We start from the raw sequence: 20,899 nt of genomic DNA on the forward strand, positions 1-20,899 counted from the left end.
CAAGGAATACACCAATCGAAAACTGCGGAAACGAGTGATAGGGCACCTCTAGCACACGAGTTAGAGGTTTACTAAGCTAAACACCGCACTCATAACCGCGCAAAAAAGTAAAAAAAGTTGAAGTCGACGTTGTCGATACAAAATACGTCACAAATATGAAGGTCGAAGAACGGTATACTGTACTAATGGAAATTCAGTGGCCAACGTATTAAGCCAGCGCGACGGGCCATTAGCGTTTGCTGGCGATGGAGCCACTCGATGGAGTACCCTTCTTCGACCTGGATTTGTCGCGGCGGGAGTGGCTTCCTCGCAGGCTCCCGGTATCGGCAGTGGCCCGGTCTTCTTTCACCTCCAGTGTGTTCCTCATGTGCTCCATGCTTTGCTGCTTGGAAAAGGAAGCGCGTCTGACGGAAGTCCTGGCGCATTCGACCGTCGTGTTTCGAGGCAGCATCCCCACGGCCAGCAGCGAGGCGAACATGAGGCTTCCGGACACGGCAAAGACCACGTCCTCTCGGCCCACGGCCTTCAACCGCACTATGACAGCGGCCGACACGGCACCCAGACCTCCGAACCCGTATATCCAGCCGAAGGCGGTTCCACGAACCGCGGTCGGGAAGAGCTCCAGGCTGTAGGCGCCCCACACAATGTTTCCGATCAGACCGAGTGCCTTGGCGCAGACGGCCAGGGCTTGGCTCAGCATCACTGGCTCGAATCCGGAGGCCAGGCTCAGAAGGCAGAGAACTACGCCGAGCATTGCGAAACAGGTGCTGATAAACACAAGCATGGTCACTTTCGTTATCACAAATAACATCGCGGCCAAGCTGAGCGCGACGACGCCGAAGGAAATCCAGGGCAGGATGGTGGCAGCTCGCATCACTGAAGACAGCACCACCACTCGCAGAACAAAGTATATTGAGAAGCAGGAGAAGAAGGCGACGAGAGAGCGCTTGCGAACGGACACACCTTGCAGCACATCCAGGTCGAACGACCGGTTACTTTGATCGCTCTTTCCGGCTGCTTTCGCCTTCAGCTTGTTCATTAGGCTCCCTGTGTTTTGCAGGGGGAATTGGTTTGCACCGGCAGCTGCAAGCATGGCGTCTTCTGTGGCACGAAAGCGGGCCTTCGATACCAGCCACCTGGGGGACTCGATCACCAAGCAAAGAGTGGAGGCTGATAAGTACGTTGGCGCCAGGAAAACTGCTTGCTTCAACGCCCAGTGAATTTTCATCGGTCCCATGATCGCGCCCCACAGATCTGTGATGACGACCGCCACTGCTCCGGCTACCACAACGTGTAGGGGCCTGTTTTCGTGAGTCGTCACCTCGAACAAGAGGACGCCGGTGACGATGTTCGCGGCGGAAACGCTTCCCGAGGCGATCACTTTCATTGCAGAGTGTACAGCGTAGGTGGTCGCGACGCAGAGACCAACGGTCGACACCAGCAGGACCCCCACCGACGTCATGAGGACGGGTCTACGCCCCCTAGCGTCGGCGGCAGACCCAGCTGTGATACCGAACGCGGCTATGCTGAAAATGCTTGCGATGGGGACAGCATAGAGCATGAACTTCCTGTCGCACACCAGGTCCCATTGGCTTACTACTGACGTCACAGCTAGTTCGTCGTCGTAGTCCCACGCTGTGCATGGTACCGTACTGGTGTCGTTGAGGTCGTTGGGGTGTTCGTACATTCGGCATCTGCTGGGGTGCCCGTCCGCTTCCAGAGGAATGGCGACGTGTTTCCAGTCCAGTGTGGACACGTTCGCGTGCGGTGGTCGCTTGCACCAGTGGTCGACGTCCTTTGCTATAAGCGGGATTGAGTATATGTGACTAGACAGGCAAAACAAGGAGAGGGCGTAGAGTGCCAGCATGCGCCTCTGGAAGACGCCGTGACCGAAGCCGTCGTTGCAGTCGAACTCTTCACTGGCTAATAGGTCTCTGCCTTCTAGGCGTCCAGGACACAGAAGGTCCATGTCTGCTCTGTCGCTCTGATGCCTTCTGCGATTATCAGAGTCACTGCGCTCACACTATTTCCTAAGCTGGCGGAATGATTCTTCTTCTTCTTCTCCCTCTTAAGGCATATGTCACCTATGAGAAAAAGGTTGCTGGAGGAGCCCTTGCAGCATCTTGGCCTTAGTTTGAGCAGCCCGCTCTTGCTATCACTTGGCGCCACCACATTTGGGTTCAGCCACAGATCTGTTTGCACCGCTGTTCGAAATTTCCTGATAGAATCTCGCCGACTGCCTTGCTAAGTGTTCCAACCTTTTCTTTTCTATCAATTATTACATTTTGACTAAATCATTAATATTTAATCCCTCTCTTTATTATTATTCTTAAAGTTTAAAATCAAAACACTCATCCCTTTTCTGTTAATGACGAAAAATTCACCGGTGTTGCGCTCCCACGTGCTTTTCTTTTTTGTTAACTGCGTTCAGGTGAATAGCCACCCGATTCTTGGCCGATCCCCCAGTGTGGGTATGTGCCATCTTTTGATAGGCTAACAACAACAACAACATATTATGGCAGCCATCTTCTTCCTCTGCTTTGAACCCAGAGAATTCGTTTCTTTTTCATCGCTTTTAGTTTTGCATGTCTAACATTCTCGGGCAAATTTTTTGAAAAATGGAAAATTGTAAGGTACTCTTTTGGAATTATTGAAGATAATGGCCCATTCATCTGATATATAGCAAAACCTTTTAAAGTGTTTCCACAGACCGCACTGAACAATTTTCTCTGCCATAGAAAACCAACGGGGAACGCTTTTGACGATAGCAAAAACAGCATTGCAATTATTGGCGGGCATCAGAGAATGGCTGAGAAATGTTTACTGGGAAGCTGGTTAAGGAATTTCTTATAATTAACTTTTAAACTATTACCGTTAGCGCCTGGCTCCAAGTTTATATTTGTTGCCGGTCGTTAGTAATAGCCGTGTCTGTTTAAAGAGCGATTCCTTTCAGTGCTATGGTGACTAAATTTTGGCGATCTTGCACCAAAAGACGCCCGCATTCAAAAAATTCGCTGGCTAAGCAACGGTCCTCATCTAACGTCACTGCCTGGCGCATGCATCATTAACTTTCTCTTTTCCATGAAGGCTGGAGGAGCGGTGAACACCACAGCACAGACAGGACAGGCTAGGTCAAGCGGCACTTGCGCTTTGAGAGCGCGCGTCTTGTGGCCTGAAATGGCCAAAATTTGCGCAGGCATAGTGAAGAGGGTAATCGCGTTTCGTTTCCGAAATTCTAAATACTTAGATGGTCATTGCTAACGGCCCACTAGCAATCTCTAATTGCAGTATGGCGCCTAACTGCAATTTTTAAAGTTAGTTATCAGAAATTAGTTAACCAGCATGAAAACTGCAGGGGCGCTTAAGTTCCCTCTACATTACATCCATAGATCGCTGAGAGTCCTCATAACACCCCTGGCGCAGTGGTGTGGCAGTAAAGCGATGCGCCAATGCCCTGCGATGATAGGAGCTGCCACCGGTGGGGTTTGTGAGACCCAGTTTGCACTTAACGCTATCGCGTTAATAGTTCACATGTTATTTTGATGTCCGCTAACACTAGTATTACTCTGCAGCAGAAGCAGTCTTCATACTTCAAAAGGCAAATTAAAAAAAAATTAGTGGCGGGCTTCTCTGAAACAACTGGTATATATGTAGCTGATGAGTATTGAGAGCGCACGGCTGCGGATAGTAGAATAAGGAGAGCTCTTCCTTGCGGGTTCACCAGTTGCTTAAATAACAGCACCCTTGGCAGCCAAAAAAAATTTCGCCTAATGCATTTCGCAATTGAGTAAAACGTGTCAATTCTGTTTACGTCCGACCAACTTGCGCTGTAAAGTTTGATCAAGCGTTTGAACAAGTGTCGTTAAGTGCAACATGCGTTTAACAAACGCCGGGCAGGCGCTTTTTTTTTTCAATGGAGGCGAAACGCAAAAAGGCGCCCGTGTGCTGTGCGATGTCAGTGCACGCTAAAGATTTCCAGGTGATCGAGATTGTTCCGGAGCCCTCCACTACGGCATCTCTTTCTTCCTTTCTTCTTTCAACTCCACTTTCCTTTGCGGAGCGGTTCGGGTGTCCACCGAGACATGTGATACTGATACTGCGCCATTTCCTTTCCCGAAAAACCAATTTTCATTTTCGTTTTCTCGGCTTAGCCGACGTGGCGGGCGAAGTTCCAGCGTGCGCAGTAGATGCTGCACATTTCGCATCTCGTCGGTTCTCTTGAACCTGATCGCTGGCGAAGTAGACCGCGAGCACAGGCGTAGAGCGCATTATTCGGCGCAGAGGTATAGGGGTCCCTGAGCCGCACAATATTGTAATACTCTGGCAAGCCGAAAACCGGAACATGACTTGACGACAAAATGCTTTGAAAGACAGCAGGCCCAGTGCGAACGCTCCGTCTCACATCACTGCCATCGTCTTCGGGTCCGTACCAGCACCGACAGGCATACTTTGATTTGCAGTGAACCACTGCTTCAATCCACGAAACAACTGTTTGATGCTATGCATGACAACCTTGATCATTCGTAATAGAATGTGATTTGCAGTGTAATGCACAACTTCTGTGGTCGAGCAATTTATCAATGTTACTTACTTTGAAGCCATCGTTTAGCAGCGAATTAAAGACTTCCAAAATTACTTCTCCAAACATAGAGAACTGCTCTTTGTGCCGACGAAGCTCTTCGCTCTTTACTGCCGGGTTGAATGCCTCCAAAGCAGGAACGACGCGCTGAAAGCGTAGGCCAGTGTAACGGGAAGAGTGCGTGTGTCCCTAACATGTCTCAAGCATTGGGATGTAAAGCTGTGCTTGGGCTGTTCTAGGAATAGGTGGTATATTTCGTGCTTCGCACATTGGCTAAGGACACTTGGGTGTCCGGTTACACTAGTCGCTACGAGGTGGGGAGGGAGAGGTGAAAACACGCGTGGTGGGGACATTCCCTAAACGGAAGCTATGATGAGGTGGATGGTGCGGCCGAATCGATAAATACCCGCATTCAGAGGACTCAGACCATAGAGGCTGCTCTGGGCAGCAACGTTTATGTCGCCGCTAATTTCTGTCCTGCGCGCAGTGGAAAATAGCTTTTAGCGCAGATAAATAGCACAGCAAAAAACGAACTTAACAGCGCAGAGTGCTAACAACTCAGGTTTTTATGGACAGACCACTTTCTCTTATGTTTTATGGTTTATGTGGGTTTTAATGTCCCAAAGCGACTGATATGAGGGACGCCGTAGTGAAGGGCTCCGGAGATTTCGACCACCTGGGGTTCTTTAACGAGCACTGACATCGCACAATAGACGGAAATTTAGAATTTCGCCTCCATCAAAATTCGAACGCCGCGGCTGGGATCGAACCCGCATCTTTGGGGTCATCAGCCGAACGCCATAACCAGTGAGCCATCGCGGAGGGAAAGACCACTTGCTTTTATGCAGTAGCTGCTCGTATGATATGTTATTGTGTGAATTCTTTTCTTTCACTTTGTTGATATGTGCAGCTCCTGTATTGTTTATTTACTTAAGAAATACTTCAGGCGTACCATGCCCAAGCAGGAGAGTTATTACAATCAATATACAGCAAAAAGAAAGACAAAGAATAAATAATCCAGTAGCACATTGATAAATACAATGAAAAGGCAAATCACAGTTCAATAGATCATAGGTGAATTGCTGGGCGATAAAAATGGTAAGTCGATCAATAGTGCGTTCCAGTCTGATATCGTGCGTGGAAAAAATGAGAATTTGTACGTGTTTGTTCCTGCGAATACAGAACATATGGTAAGATAGTGTTCGTGGCGGGATGGTCTTGACAAATCTTTATTGAGGTAGTTTTCGGGATTAATACCAAGTTTGAAAAAAATGTAAAGATAATACCTACGGGTCTGTCAATAAGAACCTGAGTTGTTATTTAGCGCTCTGTCCTGTCAAGTTTGTTCCTCCCTGTGCTGTCCTTCTGCGCTCAAAAATTAGCTCCAGTAATGGACCAACCAGCCTGCAAAAACGTTCTCGAAAGTTATGTTTGGCCGTGCTTGTTTTATTGGTATCGCTTGCTTTGTCTTATCTTTCTAATGGTCCGAGTTATGAGGTGGGGAGATGGTTTTGGGGAAAAAGGGGAAAGAGAACATTGGGTGGGGGATGAAGTTTGGCGGAAAGACCAAATAGTGTATGCGCTGTATTTTGACAGCGCATTCAGTGCTTTTTTTACTCTATTTTATTTGAGAGAAAGAGTTGCTCAGGCTGTGAAGTTGAATAACGTGGCGCACAGTTCAGCGGACCAACTACGTATTGTTAGCTTTAGTTTCCGCTAACTATTTAGTACAGGGGCACAACACCGTTTTGCGGTTACTATGGAGAGCCCACTGCCACCAAGAACTCGCTGCAGCACCCAAAAGTGACGCGGACTACAAATTCTCAAATATCAACATGATGTGTCTATATGACTCATTGAATATTTGAATTAACCACTGTGTGATGTGTGACGTAATGGTTTTTACTATTTTTTTATTAGTGATCGAGGTTGAGAAAACTTGTAGAACACCTGACGGTCCTAACCTGCATGAGGGTAGAGGTTATTCAGCATGGCCAAGGATATTCGTTTTTCAAAGCAAGGCATAAGTTTCGACGGCTGCTTTGAAGCTAAGTTGCTCCTCTGATGAAATAAATTTTGAAAGGCAGTGCTACCACCGTTATTTTTGTATGCAACAAAAGAAGAAAGTAATTAAAAAATTGAATAACTTTTCAGATGTTATTGCAATGAAACGGAATTGATTTTCACGTCCAGTAAGTGCGATGCAACAATTACAATTGCGTTATTTTAGCAAAAGTTATTAGTAATGCAATTTAATCAGTTCTCAAAAGTAATTTTGCGATATATGGCTGCTGCAGAGCTTCCAAACGGCTTTTTTGCGGTACCACGAGGTCTAAGTTAAGGTAGGTGCCACAAGAAAAATGATAACGCGTTCTGATATTAATTTTCTTAGCGCTTGGAGCCCTTAGAGCAGCCTCTGGCACACCTCGTAGAAAGTGACTCTACTTGCATTTTTATCTTCAATGTATGGCTGCAATCAGACGGAACTGTTCCAAAGTTTTTGCTCCGGCAGTTACTGCATTCCCTCATGCAAGCGCTGCTCCATCTACGGCATAATAATTAATTTTCACACGAGACACTTTAATTAATCAGTGGTAATCCAAGGAGCATGTGTGCTGTGAACTCGATATGTACAACTGAACTGGATAAGGTATGAAATCATGTTCAGTGCATTTTATTTTACCACTCTTGAAAACATTGAATAGCCACGCTCAGACTTTCGGCTGCACCAGGCAAATTCGGAGGCTCGGAAGGACTTTCCCCTGTTAAAGTGTAAAGCAAAGGAAGAAAAAAGTGCAGAAAGTTTTATATTTTATGCGGAATGGAAAATCACTCTGAAAAACTTCTAGAAACCACGCTTCTATGCGTGCGTTCGGTATCCGTCAGTACACGTCTTTCTGCGCCCACCTTCCACACTCTAAACAGAAAGGAGTAAAAAAAAAAGAGTAAGAATTGTACTGTAGCGCACACCCTTCTAGAGAAAGCAGCGCACAAAAAGAGAGTTTACGCGCTTTTTACTGCTGTATAGGTGTATTTGTGTTTAGAGTGGACGTGACCTATGTATACAGACAACCCCACCCGCGCGGCGGTGTTTGCCTTTGTTCGCTGTTCCAGCCATGACTGTAGAGGGAAGGCCAGTTGTCCCTTGTGCCGCGGAATTACGTGACTAAAGGGAGTTGCTGTGCGTAAGACGGAGACAAGCAATTTCGAAAGGCGCGCGAGATGGCCACAACGTATGGCTATTATAATGGCCATTACTAACAGAATGCTACGAATTTCTGATTGCAACAAGGCACCGAAATGCTAAAGGTTGGAAGTTAACTAATACAGGGACTTTACCAGCCTACGAGTTGAAATGATTCGAATGCTTTCTTACGACCGCCACCACAGGTATTAGAGCATCGCAGAACCCATTTAATATACCTCAAGAAGCCTATTCTTAAATATTAGCGGGCGGCTTCGTTTTAGAGAAACCATAGATAAACAAGGAAGTCAGGTTGAAGTCCAGATTTTCCAGATACTCTGTTATTTCACTTCGTTTCTGCGTACTTGTGCAGGTGCTTTAACGGGTATTTTAAAATATGACATGCAAGAGAGTGTTGGCGTAGAACATATATGTATCCGTCATTCCTATGATATTAATTCGGTAGCTCTATAAGCCTCATGACGGGAAAAAAAACCGGCGTGGTTAGTCATAAGCACGACGTGGTTACTCATTGAAATTCACTTGTTGGCCCGGACAAAAGTGACGTCACAATGTCTCATGACGGCCCAGTGCTGTTTGGTCGTCGGGTTGTGTGACGTTATGCGACAGGTGACAGGACCGAGTTGACAGGTGCGCTAGACACATGACATTGCCGAGCGCGGTGGCGGTCTCGGTGGTAGTCGCCAGCTATGCTTGGTTATGTGCAGACATATTTGGACAGCTCAGCGTATCCGGTTGGAATAGAAGGCATAATGAACTGTGCAGCCGTCACTGTGAAAACAAAAGGTGTTCTTACCACAAGCAGCAGAAGCTCCTCTGGAAAACTTCCCGTCTGCAGCAAAAGGCCGAAAAACAATTAAGCGAATAAATGTTGGCATATATTTCTGCCATTAGCGATAATTAGTGTGTAACAAACGGCACTTCGAGCCCACGAGCTTCCGTCATAACATGCAGATAACCCTTGGAATTTTGAACCAGCGAGAACCATTTCGGTTTCTCTAGATAACAGAAGCGCCTGTCCTGTCCACTTCTGTGTCGTCCGTGTCCTTTTTGCGCTATGTTTTCTAAGAAGAATCAGCAGTCATTTTTTGAAGGTCGCCTTGTCGTCATAACTCGTAAAATGTAGATTTTATTGATTTTTATTACGAACTAGTAGCTTCGGCGACAGGCAAGAACAGTGGATCAGAAGTGATGTGGTCAGCACTGTGAGTAAAAGATGTGCACTCTTGCGTTTTGAGGACGAAAGTGAGACGTACAAAGAAGCTTAATCAAGGTAACTTTGGTTTCTGGTTTCTTGTTGGTTTCTGGTTTAGGTTTAACGTCCCAAAGGGACTCAGGCTATGGGGGACGCCGTAGTGAAGGGCTCCGGGAATTTCAACCATCTGGGGTTCTTTAGCTTGCACTGACATCGCACAGTGCACGGGCCTCTAGAATTTTGCCTCCACCGAAATTCGACCTCTGCGGCTGGGATCGAACCCGCGTCTTTCGGGTCAGCAGCTGAGCGCGGCGGCACTATCAAAGCAAGCGAAGAGCTCAGATGCAATCTCTTTAATGGGCGTAGCTGCCACATAGACACACGCATTTGGGAGTCATCCTCAACAAGATGTCCATGGCTTTCAGCAGCTCTCTGTTTAATCGTCGACAGTAACCTTTCGGATAATCTCTGTACGCCTTGATGAATAATCCTGCTCGTTATTGTATTAGTGAGTCATGACTGGAATCCTGCGCGAACTAACTAGCCACTGCAAGTGATGAAATGCCGATAAAGCGATGTCCTAAGGAGTGCTAAAGACGTCGCGATGGCTCAGTGGTTATGGTGCTGGGCTGCTGACCCTAAGGACGCGGCTTCGATCCCGGCCGCGGCTGTCGAATTTCGATGGAGGCGAAATTCTAGAGGCCCGTGTTCTGTGCGATGTCAGTGCACGTTAAAGAACCCCAGGTGGTCAAAATTTCCGGAGCCCCTCACTACGGCGTCCATCATATATAGCCTCAGTCGCTTTGGGACGTTGAGCCCCCCATAAACCATAAAAGATAACAAGTGCTAAAGACAAAATTGCGATTGAAACAGTCAGCACAATTTTGACGCAATATCAAAGGAGTGTTAGGGGAAACTGTCAACAGGAAAACAAATGTGGTTCAATATTTCAAGGCTGCTCGTAAGTTAAAGGAGAACCCGTAGTGGCAGGCAGCTAAGTGATTTCAACCTCAAGGGTTAATTTAGCTTTCGCGGACATCGAGAAGCCAAAGGGTGCCTTTACGTTTCGCAAGTTTCAACTGAACAACTGAACGCCGAATCCAGTCAGGCAGCTGGGCGGGTGGGCTGAAGAAAAAAAAACGAACTTTCGAGCAACAAAAATCGTAAGCTTGTTTTTTAGTGATTATTTTTCGTGAAAAGTAATTGCAAAATAACTAAAGACAGCGAAGTTAAATGAATGCAGGAACACATTCAAAACATATTAGCTTTTATTACCGCAAGAGTGTTAATGGTCGCGTTCAGCGGAGAACCAGACGGCGACGGCGTATTGGTCCGTATTAGTCGAAAATGTAACGGTCCGGTATTGGTCGAAATCCGTATTGGTCGAAAATGTTTGACGTCACGCGTAGAGTGTAATTCGAATTAACAAGTGATTAAAACGTCCATAAACTGTGATTACAAGGTCGCAGCGTGATTCAAACGTCATTAGGAGATAAAGGTATATAAATTAAGTGAACTGCGCAGAAAATAAAATTGAGGTAATTACTCGGGAATGGAATTCCGGGTCGCGAGTCAGACACGCTACCGATAGTTCACGCTGGCACGCTCGTATGACTTAGTTAAAGCGGGGCTTTATAGCAGGTGTTGTACGTAAGATGTTCTGCAATTTAAAAAAAAAAGCTTTCACTTATAGTGGCGCTGTTTTCGGCATAGCAGTATTGGTGGTGTAACGCATCAGAATAAAGCTAAGACGTGGTAAGACTCTGGTTAACAAATATTGAATAGTTAACTTTTAACAATTACTGTTTCTTTATTGAATGAGAGACGTGTAGTCACCGTAGGTAATATCCATATAGTTTTTGGAATTTCGAAAAACGAGTTAACCTCTCCGCTGTGGCCCAAGAAATTTTGCCTACATTGCGCCAAAATACATGCGCTTTCGATAAGCTTGGAGGCAAAGCAGACCCTCCGGGGCACGTAACTCGTCGAAATGGCCAGAACTGGTTGGGCCACAGCGCCGAGGGTAACTGCGTTTTCGGTATTCTAAGCACTGAAATGGATATATTATTACGGTGGGCTACAAGCCTTTCATTATATAAGGCGACTAACAGTAATAGTTAATAAGTCAGCTATTCAATATTAGTCAACCAGTCTACTGTAATTGGCACGTCTCAGCTTAGTTATGATGCGCTACACTGCCGGCTATGCTACGCCGAAAACAGGGCTCTTCTAACTCAAAACGCTTATTTTTAATAATCGGAAAATCTTAGATAAAATACTCTGTATGTATGCTGTGCGGTGTTTCCCATAATAACAGTTATTGTGAGAGAGTAAACAGTCTCCGTGTTTGTGTGTGCAAGAGGAGCCTCTGACGAGACCCATTAACGCGATCGCATAATACCATAAAAGGCGGAGTTTAAGTGTCTCCCAGATGTCTTTGAATGCCTGCTTAACTTTTCTTCTATATGTATATATAGGGTCCTAAAGCTTTTCATTAGCTAAATAGAGATGTTAGGTTTTTCAGAATGTTAGGTTAGGCGAGTGTTAGGCGAGTGGTAGGCTTTTCAGAATGATATCATTTCCTCGCCAGACGAGTTTTCGTCGAACTCTGGACTACGCTGAATAGAGGTATTCTATTTTTTTCATCTCTTTTTGTTTTCATCTACTGACCCCGAATTCGCCGTTAGTTGATCGCGCACTGCGTTGAATCGACGCCGTACCTAGCAGGCCAGGGGTTTAAAATTCTACGTTTTCGTCAACTGTTTTTGACATTGGACGTTTTATTTCCTGGCTGCCCACCTTACAGTCGAAATTCAGTTAGGAACGGAATTTCTTAAATTCTGAGAGCACGCTGAACAGATTGGTGTAAAATATATATGGACTAACGGTAAGTTATTATGACCATTTGCTTAACCTCTTATTTGATAAATAAAATGAATTATCTGTTAGCAGGCTGATTGATACAGTGACACTTCAGTGAATCGATTAATATCACCAGACAAGCATAATAACTAATGAAAACTGAGCACGCAGCTAGGCGAGCCGCAGGCCAGAAGACAAGAGAAGATACATTCATTCAGTGATATGCGGCGTTCCTGAGGTGAAACGTAAAGCGAGCTCCAGCTAAAATGTATTTTTGACGGCTTAAGGTACAGCAGACAAAATTTCGCATACTCTAAAGCGCAGATTTGTAGCTGAAATTGTTTGGCGTAGATAGTCATGGCTACTTCTACAAACGCATGAAGGGAATTTGCTAAACGTGTAATATGTCTGGTTCAAAATTTTTTTCTGTAAAGGAAAATGTTATAAGCGTGTTACTTACGCCAATATCGCAGATTCTTTTCTGTAATGTACTGAGTTCATAGCCTAATTTAATGATATCCTCCAATACCTGCAAAGCAAGTTCAAGTAAGGTCTGAGTGTCATAAAATTCCTCAGAACAAAGATTCCATACAGTTATAAGTACGCAGAGAGGAAACAGTGGGGCCATCTTCGGACACACCTGTACTTCACATATCACAAATTACTGCAATCTTGTTTTGGGAAGAACATCAAAACAAATCTCAGTAAGCTATTTTGGCGACAAAAAAACAATAGACACATTGCTGGAATTAGTTTCGCAGCCGATATCTACCCTTCATTCTTTGAATATAAAAACACATCGGTTACTGTTACATTCGAATATTGACTGAATTATTGTATTGTTAGATTTTCGCCGGTTATAGTGAGGACATTTCTCAAATCTCTTGGCAAACTTAGACTGAAAGAGAAATTTGCTTTTACAATGTCCAGGCAGCAATGGTCTGTCTCCAGTAGCAGAAAAAACTATGAAAATTAGACACTACACTTTTATAAGACAACCTTTTTAAACAATACAACCCGCGCAGTATGAATGTGTCATTATGAACTAAATCTGCTTGGCAGGTTTTGATTTTGGGTCTCTTTGTCTTGTAAAAGAATGGATAGAAAAAGTGCCTTTTTTAAACATAAAAAAGAGGAAGTTTACTGTGTAGATCAAAAAATACAAAAACATCATAATTCTACCGGATATTAGAATATTTTTCATTTGGTCACTATAATAAGACGGCGATGATACACATGTCAAAACGAAAGCTTTCTACGGGCGCTTAATACCGTTCCTTATATATGTTGAATGCTTTTATTCTGTATTATGCTACATCACTTGCTGATTCTGCGCACATATTATTATTCCGGATGAATAATTAAACTCCTATGAATAAATTTAGGTCAATATTAAGCGGTAATACTCCTCTGTGCAGCAATCATAATCAGCCAAGTTGCCTATGCCAGCGTTTCCTGCCAGCTTTCATTGCCAAGCATTCGGCAGCTGATGCATTTAAATATATTTCTCACATCGTACAGAATATTCCGTGCCTCTGTATATTCATGGAAAGTGAGAGTAGCGCAAAACGGGACAAAGGGACAGAGAAAGACAGACACAACACAGGCGCTAACTTCCGACTGAAAGAAACCAGGGCGGCCAAGACGAACGTAATCCGTGAGGGGAAACAGGCGCATGCGCCCAGAAAGATAATGAAAAACAGGTGAATGAGGATCTACGGATGTGCACGATTCAGCGTTTCTTTAAGAAGGCCAGCTCTCTTTTGGACAGGGAGATAGACGGCTTGCTTACACATTTATCGTCCAAGGCAGCGATACGAGCTGCTTCAATAATCTCTCGCGTTAACTGATCCCGGTGTCTGGCAACGATCGAGCACTTGTCCAGAAATGGCACACAACCACACTCCTTGCAGTGTAAAGCCAGATTACTGCCAGTAAAAGTTCTCAAGTTATTTTTGTGTTCGCGAAGTCTCTCATTCAAGCACCGACCTGACTGACCAACATACCGCTTACCGCAAGAGAGAGGGATGTCATAAACAATGCCTTCAGTACATTTCACGAATTTCTTTCTGTGGTTAATGGTGCACTGCAGCTTTTGGGGACGTTTATCAGCGGGCAAAGTTTTTTTTGGAAAGCGCACTTAGTTTTTCAGGGGCAGAAAAAACGACACGAACATTAGCTTTTGTCCCAATTTTCTTGAGATTGTGGGACAGGCAATGAATGTAAGGAATAACGGCAATTTTGTCTTTTTTTCTTTCTGAAGGCACGGACGGCAGTTGACCTTCCTGGCGCTTCTTCTTTAGTATGCCTTCGGCGACGGAAACACAAATATCAGCTGGGTAGCCTGCTTGATGGAACCTTGCGAGTTGAGCGTGAAAGCTCTCGCTGATGAGGTGGGGGCATGACTTTTCCAGAGCATTCTTCAAGCATAAATTAATAATGCCCCTTTTAACGAGTTTAGAATGGGCAGATATATAAGGGAGTAGAGGTTTGTTTGCCCGAGGTGCATAGCTCCAACACAGGTGGTTGTCCAGGAATTTAAAACGGATATCAAGAAAGCGAATCTCGTTGTCGGTTGGCATTTCGTTAGTCAATAGCAGCGGTGAAAAACACTCTTGTACCTTCCTGGACAACCACCTGTGTTGGAGCTATGCACCTCGGGCAAACAAACCTCTACTCCCTTATATATCTGCCCATTCTAAACTCGTTAAAAGGGGCATTATTAATTTATGCTTGAAGAATGCTCTGGAAAAGTCATGCCCCCACCTCATCAGCGAGAGCTTTCACGCTCAACTCGCAAGGTTCCATCAAGCAGGCTACCCAGCTGATATTTGTGTTTCCGTCGCCGAAGGCATACTAAAGAAGAAGCGCCAGGAAGGTCAACTGCCGTCCGTGCCTTCAGAAAGAAAAAAAGACAAAATTGCCGTTATTCCTTACATTCATTGCCTGTCCCACAATCTCAAGAAAATTGGGACAAAAGCTAATGTTCGTGTCGTTTTTTCTGCCCCTGAAAAACTAAGTGCGCTTTCCAAAAAAACTTTGCCCGCTGATAAACGTCCCCAAAAGCTGCAGTGCACCATTAACCACAGAAAGAAATTCGTGAAATGTACTGAAGGCATTGTTTATGACATCCCTCTCTCTTGCGGTAAGCGGTATGTTGGTCAGTCAGGTCGGTGCTTGAATGAGAGACTTCGCGAACACAAAAATAACTTGAGAACTTTTACTGGCAGTAATCTGGCTTTACACTGCAAGGAGTGTGGTTGTGTGCCATTTCTGGACAAGTGCTCGATCGTTGCCAGACACCGGGATCAGTTAACGCGAGAGATTATTGAAGCAGCTCGTATCGCTGCCTTGGACGATAAATGTGTAAGCAAGCCGTCTATCTCCCTGTCCAAAAGAGAGCTGGCCTTCTTAAAGAAACGCTGAATCGTGCACATCCGTAGATCCTCATTCACCTGTTTTTCATTATCTTTCTGGGCGCATGCGCCTGTTTCCCCTCACGGATTACGTTCGTCTTGGCCGCCCTGGTTTCTTTCAGTCGGAAGTTAGCGCCTGTGTTGTGTCTGTCTTTCTCTGTCCCTTTGTCCCGTTTTGCGCTACTCTCACTTTCCATGGATCACCGTTACCGACTTGCCCAAGTTTCTACCCTCTGTATATTGTGGCAATAATTTGTTTTTTTTCGTTTTGCTCCTTCAGATTCTGAAAAAGCTGCAATTTGGTTTTCCAATCCTATCTCAAGAGTGCCCCACCCAGACAACACTTCCTATCAAGGCCACTGTTTTTCTTGTTTAACATATTCTGAACTTAGATTCGAACAAATATTCGCGTCTCGGATCATCATATGGGACTATTTTATGAGTGCTTTGAGTGTTAGTTGTTATTCGATTCGTATCTGTTCGAACGCACATGGTAATAATATTACTGCCGACGAAAATTTCAGTCGCCTACTCATACCCAACCATTCTGGACAGAAACAATTTATGAATGCTTTTATGAACCATTTATGAATGCAGTTTTTTCTATATTGTATGATTTCACTATAACAATCAATACACCCGCAGATCACCTGGCGGCACTCTTGTAATTTTTTTCTATTGACATTTTTGTAATGGTCAAAAGCGTTCCCTTTTGGCTTTCTATATGGCAGACCTAACTGTTTGGTGCGATCTGTGGAAACAGCTAAAGAAATTTTTGATAAATATAAGAATAGGCCATTACCTTCAATATTTTCATAACAGTGTCTTAGAATCTTCCAATTTAAAAAAAAAATTCTAGAATGTTGGACGTGGTAACTGTTTGCGTACGTTTAGAGTTATATGTTGAAATTAACCTCGAATGAAGCATTACACATCAGAAGATATAAGCAGGCACAGCTCGAAAATATTAGTCGCCTCTATCTAACATCGTTTTAATATTTTTTGGTGGGGTAGTTAGGAGCCGGAAAAGTTCTCGTCGCTGTCACGCTTCCTTCGCGTAGAGGAATGATTGTTTCCTGGTCATGAAACTAAAGCAGGCAAGCGCTATCTAAGCTTGTTTCTTTTGTAAATGAATCAACCTCCCAGGCATAAAGAGAACACAACTTACGTCAGGCAGTTCTTTACTCAAGCACGCTAAAAGAGCATCACTTTCGCCAGGTTTCATATCTGTTAAAAACAACAAAAGCCGAACGGATTGTTCATAGCCATACATGTAACAAGAAATATTGCCGCTAAGTATAGTTTTCAATGGCAAAATCTCCTTGAAAACGTTCGAAAGCGCTGCGACAGGGGACACAAAGAGCAAGACACGAAGGAAAAGCGCTACTATCAACTGAAGTTTATTGGAAAAAAAACACAAGGTTAAATAGCTCACACCAGGCAGCCATCAGCGCGTGCGCCTACCCCCAAAATGACAAAACGAGTCACTGTGTTGAACCAAGATACCGAATTTCACAATTCGAGGCATATCATATTCACAAAAACTCCGACATGTGTATCAGCACACATCCGTTGTAATCCATGATTGTGAAATTCGGTATCTTGGTTCAACACAGTGATCTGTTTTGTCATTTTGGGGGTAGGCGCACGCGCTGCTGGCTGGCTTGTGTGAGCTATTTAACCTCGTTTTTTTTCCAATAAACTTCAGTTGATAGCAGCGCTTGTCCTTCGTGTCTTTCTCTTTGTGTCCCCGGTCGCAGCGCTTTCGAAAGTTTTCAAAGATGTGCCAACTAGCTCAATTGTCCGTGTTACTCCAAAATCTTTTTGTGTTTTGTGTTAATTCAACGGGGGAAATTTTCAAATGTTTTGATGAGTAATAATAAATTAACACAAAATAATCACGCTAAAGCCGTTCCGACAAGCTCTCTATAAAGGCGCCTAGACGCTATAAAGGCTTCTAGTTCGTCTAACAGCAAACCAAACTGCAATATGCAGACATTGGAAAGAAAGGAGGTTTGAGTTTTCCTTTCCTTGGCTAGGTCGGCGGAGCGCTCTCGTGTACTATAGGAGAGGTTCCCTAGGCCGTTTGGGACACCGTGCTCAATTTTTTGGGGGCCTTTGTAGCACTAATACTAAAAGCTTCTGCTTGCCGCCACTGCTGTTTAGGCCGTTCAGAAAGCAGACTGGGGCAGGTAACAGCGTTCACAGGATACTTCAACTGCAAATTAGCGCTTTGTGGGAGCTTTGAACTGCGTAGCAGTCTACAGGGTGGCACAGATCTTCTCAATTCGACGTCCTCAGAACTAAGTGGAAGGAAACTGTTAAGGGCACAGTAGAATGACATGGAAAGATGGTAGGATAAAATCTGGTAGGTCGAGTTAGGTGGCAGCTGGCGCAGAGCACCGCTATAGGGAAATCAACGGCAGAGACGTTAGTGCTGCAATATATTTTTCCTGCTTATGAAGATACTATACCCGATAAGTATTTCTCTGCTCCCACCTATAATAATCCTGTAACCACGGCAAGTCACAGGGATATACCCTTTTAAAAACCAGACAAGGAACAATAACCAGAGTTCTTAACTACAGGCAGAATCCATAACAAAATAGACGATATGCGCAACAGCTTGACGGTCTGGCCACACTGCGCCCGCAGCTTCCGGTTTTCATCTTGGTCCGGTCGGCTCTTCGAGCTGGTGCGTCGTTTGCTATGCGTGCTTTCTTAATACCAATGCAGCTGTCATTAATGTGGTGAGTGGAGTTTCGAAAGCCAACCCTTAGTTGCTGCGCGTCTTGCACTGCTCATATTTGACCAAATATAGGTCATTTCAGGCATAACCAGCATTCTCCTACAGCGTCTTCAGCTTCGATTGAAGTTTGGCGCTGGTGATAGCAAGAACCGGCACTGGAAAGTGAGTTGGAATGCCGAACTCTGTGCAGTTCGTTTTAATGATCGCACTTAAGCACCGGTTCAAGCGTCGGGTATTATCATTGCTATTTTATTTTCAAGTGGAATCAAATTCATTAGGCTATGCCGAGCGGTTATTTTGAGCTGAGTGCACAGATGTATCCACCAAATTTAGTGGCAGTGAGAAGTATCGCGCGCACCGACGCTAACAGCTGCGTGCACTCCAATATAATCACACAAGACCCTCGGTCATCTGCGCAATGACATTCATTTAACTGCGGTTTTCAACGTTAACGTCTCAGAACCCGGCGCCCGCCGCTGCTAGCGTTGATTCAACGATGCGTATGCCTCGTTGAAACTGCAGCTTAGTGAATAGTGCGTTTTAGCAGTCGATATTAACAAGAAAGTAGGCATATATAATTAAAAAATTGGAAGCAAAGACGCAGTTTATTTATAGATTTCCTACTTGCTATATTAAATAGAATTACATTCTGTTTCACAACAAGATGTTGCCAAGAGAGCCAGGAAAAAAATGTTGTATAAATAGCTTGAGAGATCCTGTATTCATCTTTACACAATTGCACTGACGGTAGCGCGGATCCTTTCTCGTTGCTATAAGAGCACGCTTGATTAGAGAAAGCCTACACCAGTTTAGGTGCATGCATGCACTCGATACGCTGTCCAAGCTGTGTGTGCAGGTATGAAATGCTGGACAAATGGCTTTGTCGCGGAGCAAGCTATTGCAGCTTGCCACAACGATAATAAAAGCAGACAGCCTGAAGCGTTTTCAGCACACTGTTGTAAGTACTAACTTAAAAATGCATCCTTCCTTCAACTTTTCGAACAAACTTTCGTCGCCGTGGATGTCGATTGCAGGAATCCTAAAAAATAAAGCATTCACACCTCAGTTTTTATGCATAGTGTGTACTGAACCACAAATACTTCCTTACCGTGCATAAGATGCGGAAGCGATCACACGATAGAGAAAAACCGCACGTGGGACTTTGCAGCACCTTTACAGTGGAGAGAGTCTAGCCCTTCTAGAAGTAATTGACTACGAGAAAAACTCAATGGAACACTTAGGAAACTAAACAGTAATCGGCTTTTGGTTCTTTTTGTGCACTTATTTCGCCACGGCACGAGTGATTGAGGCTCGTAGATGGAGCGCACATAGTGCCTATGGCCACTATTTGGCGGAAAATTAATGAACGCGCTTTTTCGCGACTGGACTACATGATTGAGCAACACAGGCCTAGGCCGGCTGAAAAATGCCTCGTCTATTACGTTGTTGAAGTACGCATCGATATGTTCACGTCCGACCGACTGTGCGCATATCGGAGAGTTAGTAAATGCACAAAATCGTCTCCTAGTTTTGACGAGAGAGAACCAAGACTCTGATCCGTATCTTAATTTAAACGCAGATCGCCCTTATGGAGTTTTTTAAAAAATCAGTGCAGAAAGCGAAAACTGCGCACTGACACATGATACCTTCCGTGGCATTTCGTATTGTTAAAACGTTGGCACAGAGGAAACAAATTAAAAAGCAAGATATTGACACATGCCTGGTTCCGCACGCATCATAGTGTCCTCTCAGAGTCCACAATGTAACGCAACGTTGCATCGGCATTTCACAGTTCGAACGAAGCGCAGCAGTTTTAACCGAACGCTTGGCAGCGGTTTCGTTTTCTCTACCGAAACACGGGGAGCCTAGTTCTCGGAGCGCCAAGAGATGGCGCTGGGCATTTCGTATATCATCTATTAGATGGGATGAAGTGATGACGGGAAACTTACTGCAAAACTGGTGGTACATGGATTCAGCTCTCGTTTCAACCTCTGCCTCTTCAGACCGTGAGAGATCAAGCAGGGCGAAAACTACAACAAGCGCTGAAAGCATCAAGGTCTTCATAGTGAAGACAAAACGTTGCGGCGCTTCGCGCTGGTAGTCAGATGAGTGGTGAACTCGAACAAGCGACACCGTGGTCTTATTTATATCTAAGAAACACGATTCGCAACTCAGAATTAAAAAAAAAACGGTGTCAATCAAAGGGCAGTGACGTTAATGATTTTCGGAAATGTATAAAATGAGTGTAGATCATTTGCATCGCGAGATGAAAAAAATATGGCTGCAAAAAGAATTTATAAAGGTTTCGATGTCACTAAGTCAAGTAGCGGGCATATAATTCTGTCATTTCAAAACGGTGACGTGCCGTTTCTTGACATTTGATATTAGTACCAGTAGAACAGAGAAATTTGAGCTGCAAAAAGCGTTTTTAGTATGTACAAGATTTTTTGCTACGTGTACAATAAAATGACATAATTTTGTCCAAAATCTAAGGCGTTTGGTTTAATGGCAAATATTCTTTACGATCAAGAACGTAAGAAGATTAAACCCAATCAGAAGATTAAACGCAAATAGGTCCCAATACCAATCCACAGACGATGGCTCTTTGTGCGCCTTAATCTTCCCATCTCACCCTCGTTGAGGGGACAGCTGCGCTAATGGCACAACTTGGACCAACGGATTAAAACTACGCTTTATTAAATCAATATGAAGGTAAACTGGGGGAAGTAGGACTGGAAAGGAAGCCACCGAGAGGTCCGTAGTTGTCCCTTTTAGGCCCTGACCTTTAACATGGAAAGATATTTATGCAGTTGAACATTTATCCATTTTGTTGAACGTGCTTGCCACTTTTCACTCAACTGACAAAGGCTCTTATTCAGAAATGACGTACACG

General features: G+C 44.5%; 1 protein-coding gene and 1 long non-coding RNA gene across 2 annotated transcripts; both read right to left on the reverse strand.

The window, feature by feature from the left end:
• Positions 1-229: 229 nt before the first annotated feature.
• LOC144109630 (solute carrier family 22 member 13-like) lies at positions 230-1,969 on the reverse strand. Its single transcript, XM_077642449.1, has one exon. The coding sequence runs from the start codon at positions 1,967-1,969 to the stop codon at positions 230-232; it is 1,740 nt and encodes a 579-aa protein (XP_077498575.1).
• A 5,268-nt stretch (positions 1,970-7,237) lies between these two features.
• Positions 7,238-8,616, reverse strand: LOC144110800 (uncharacterized). Its single transcript, XR_013309924.1, has 2 exons — positions 8,581-8,616; positions 7,238-7,341 (listed from the first exon to the last, which is right to left on the reverse strand). It is a non-coding gene; the product is annotated as an uncharacterized LOC144110800 (long non-coding RNA).
• Positions 8,617-20,899: the final 12,283 nt, after the last annotated feature.

This window comes from Amblyomma americanum, chromosome 11, assembly GCF_052857255.1.
Source record: "Amblyomma americanum isolate KBUSLIRL-KWMA chromosome 11, ASM5285725v1, whole genome shotgun sequence".
Lineage (NCBI taxonomy): Eukaryota > Metazoa > Arthropoda > Arachnida > Ixodida > Ixodidae > Amblyomma > Amblyomma americanum.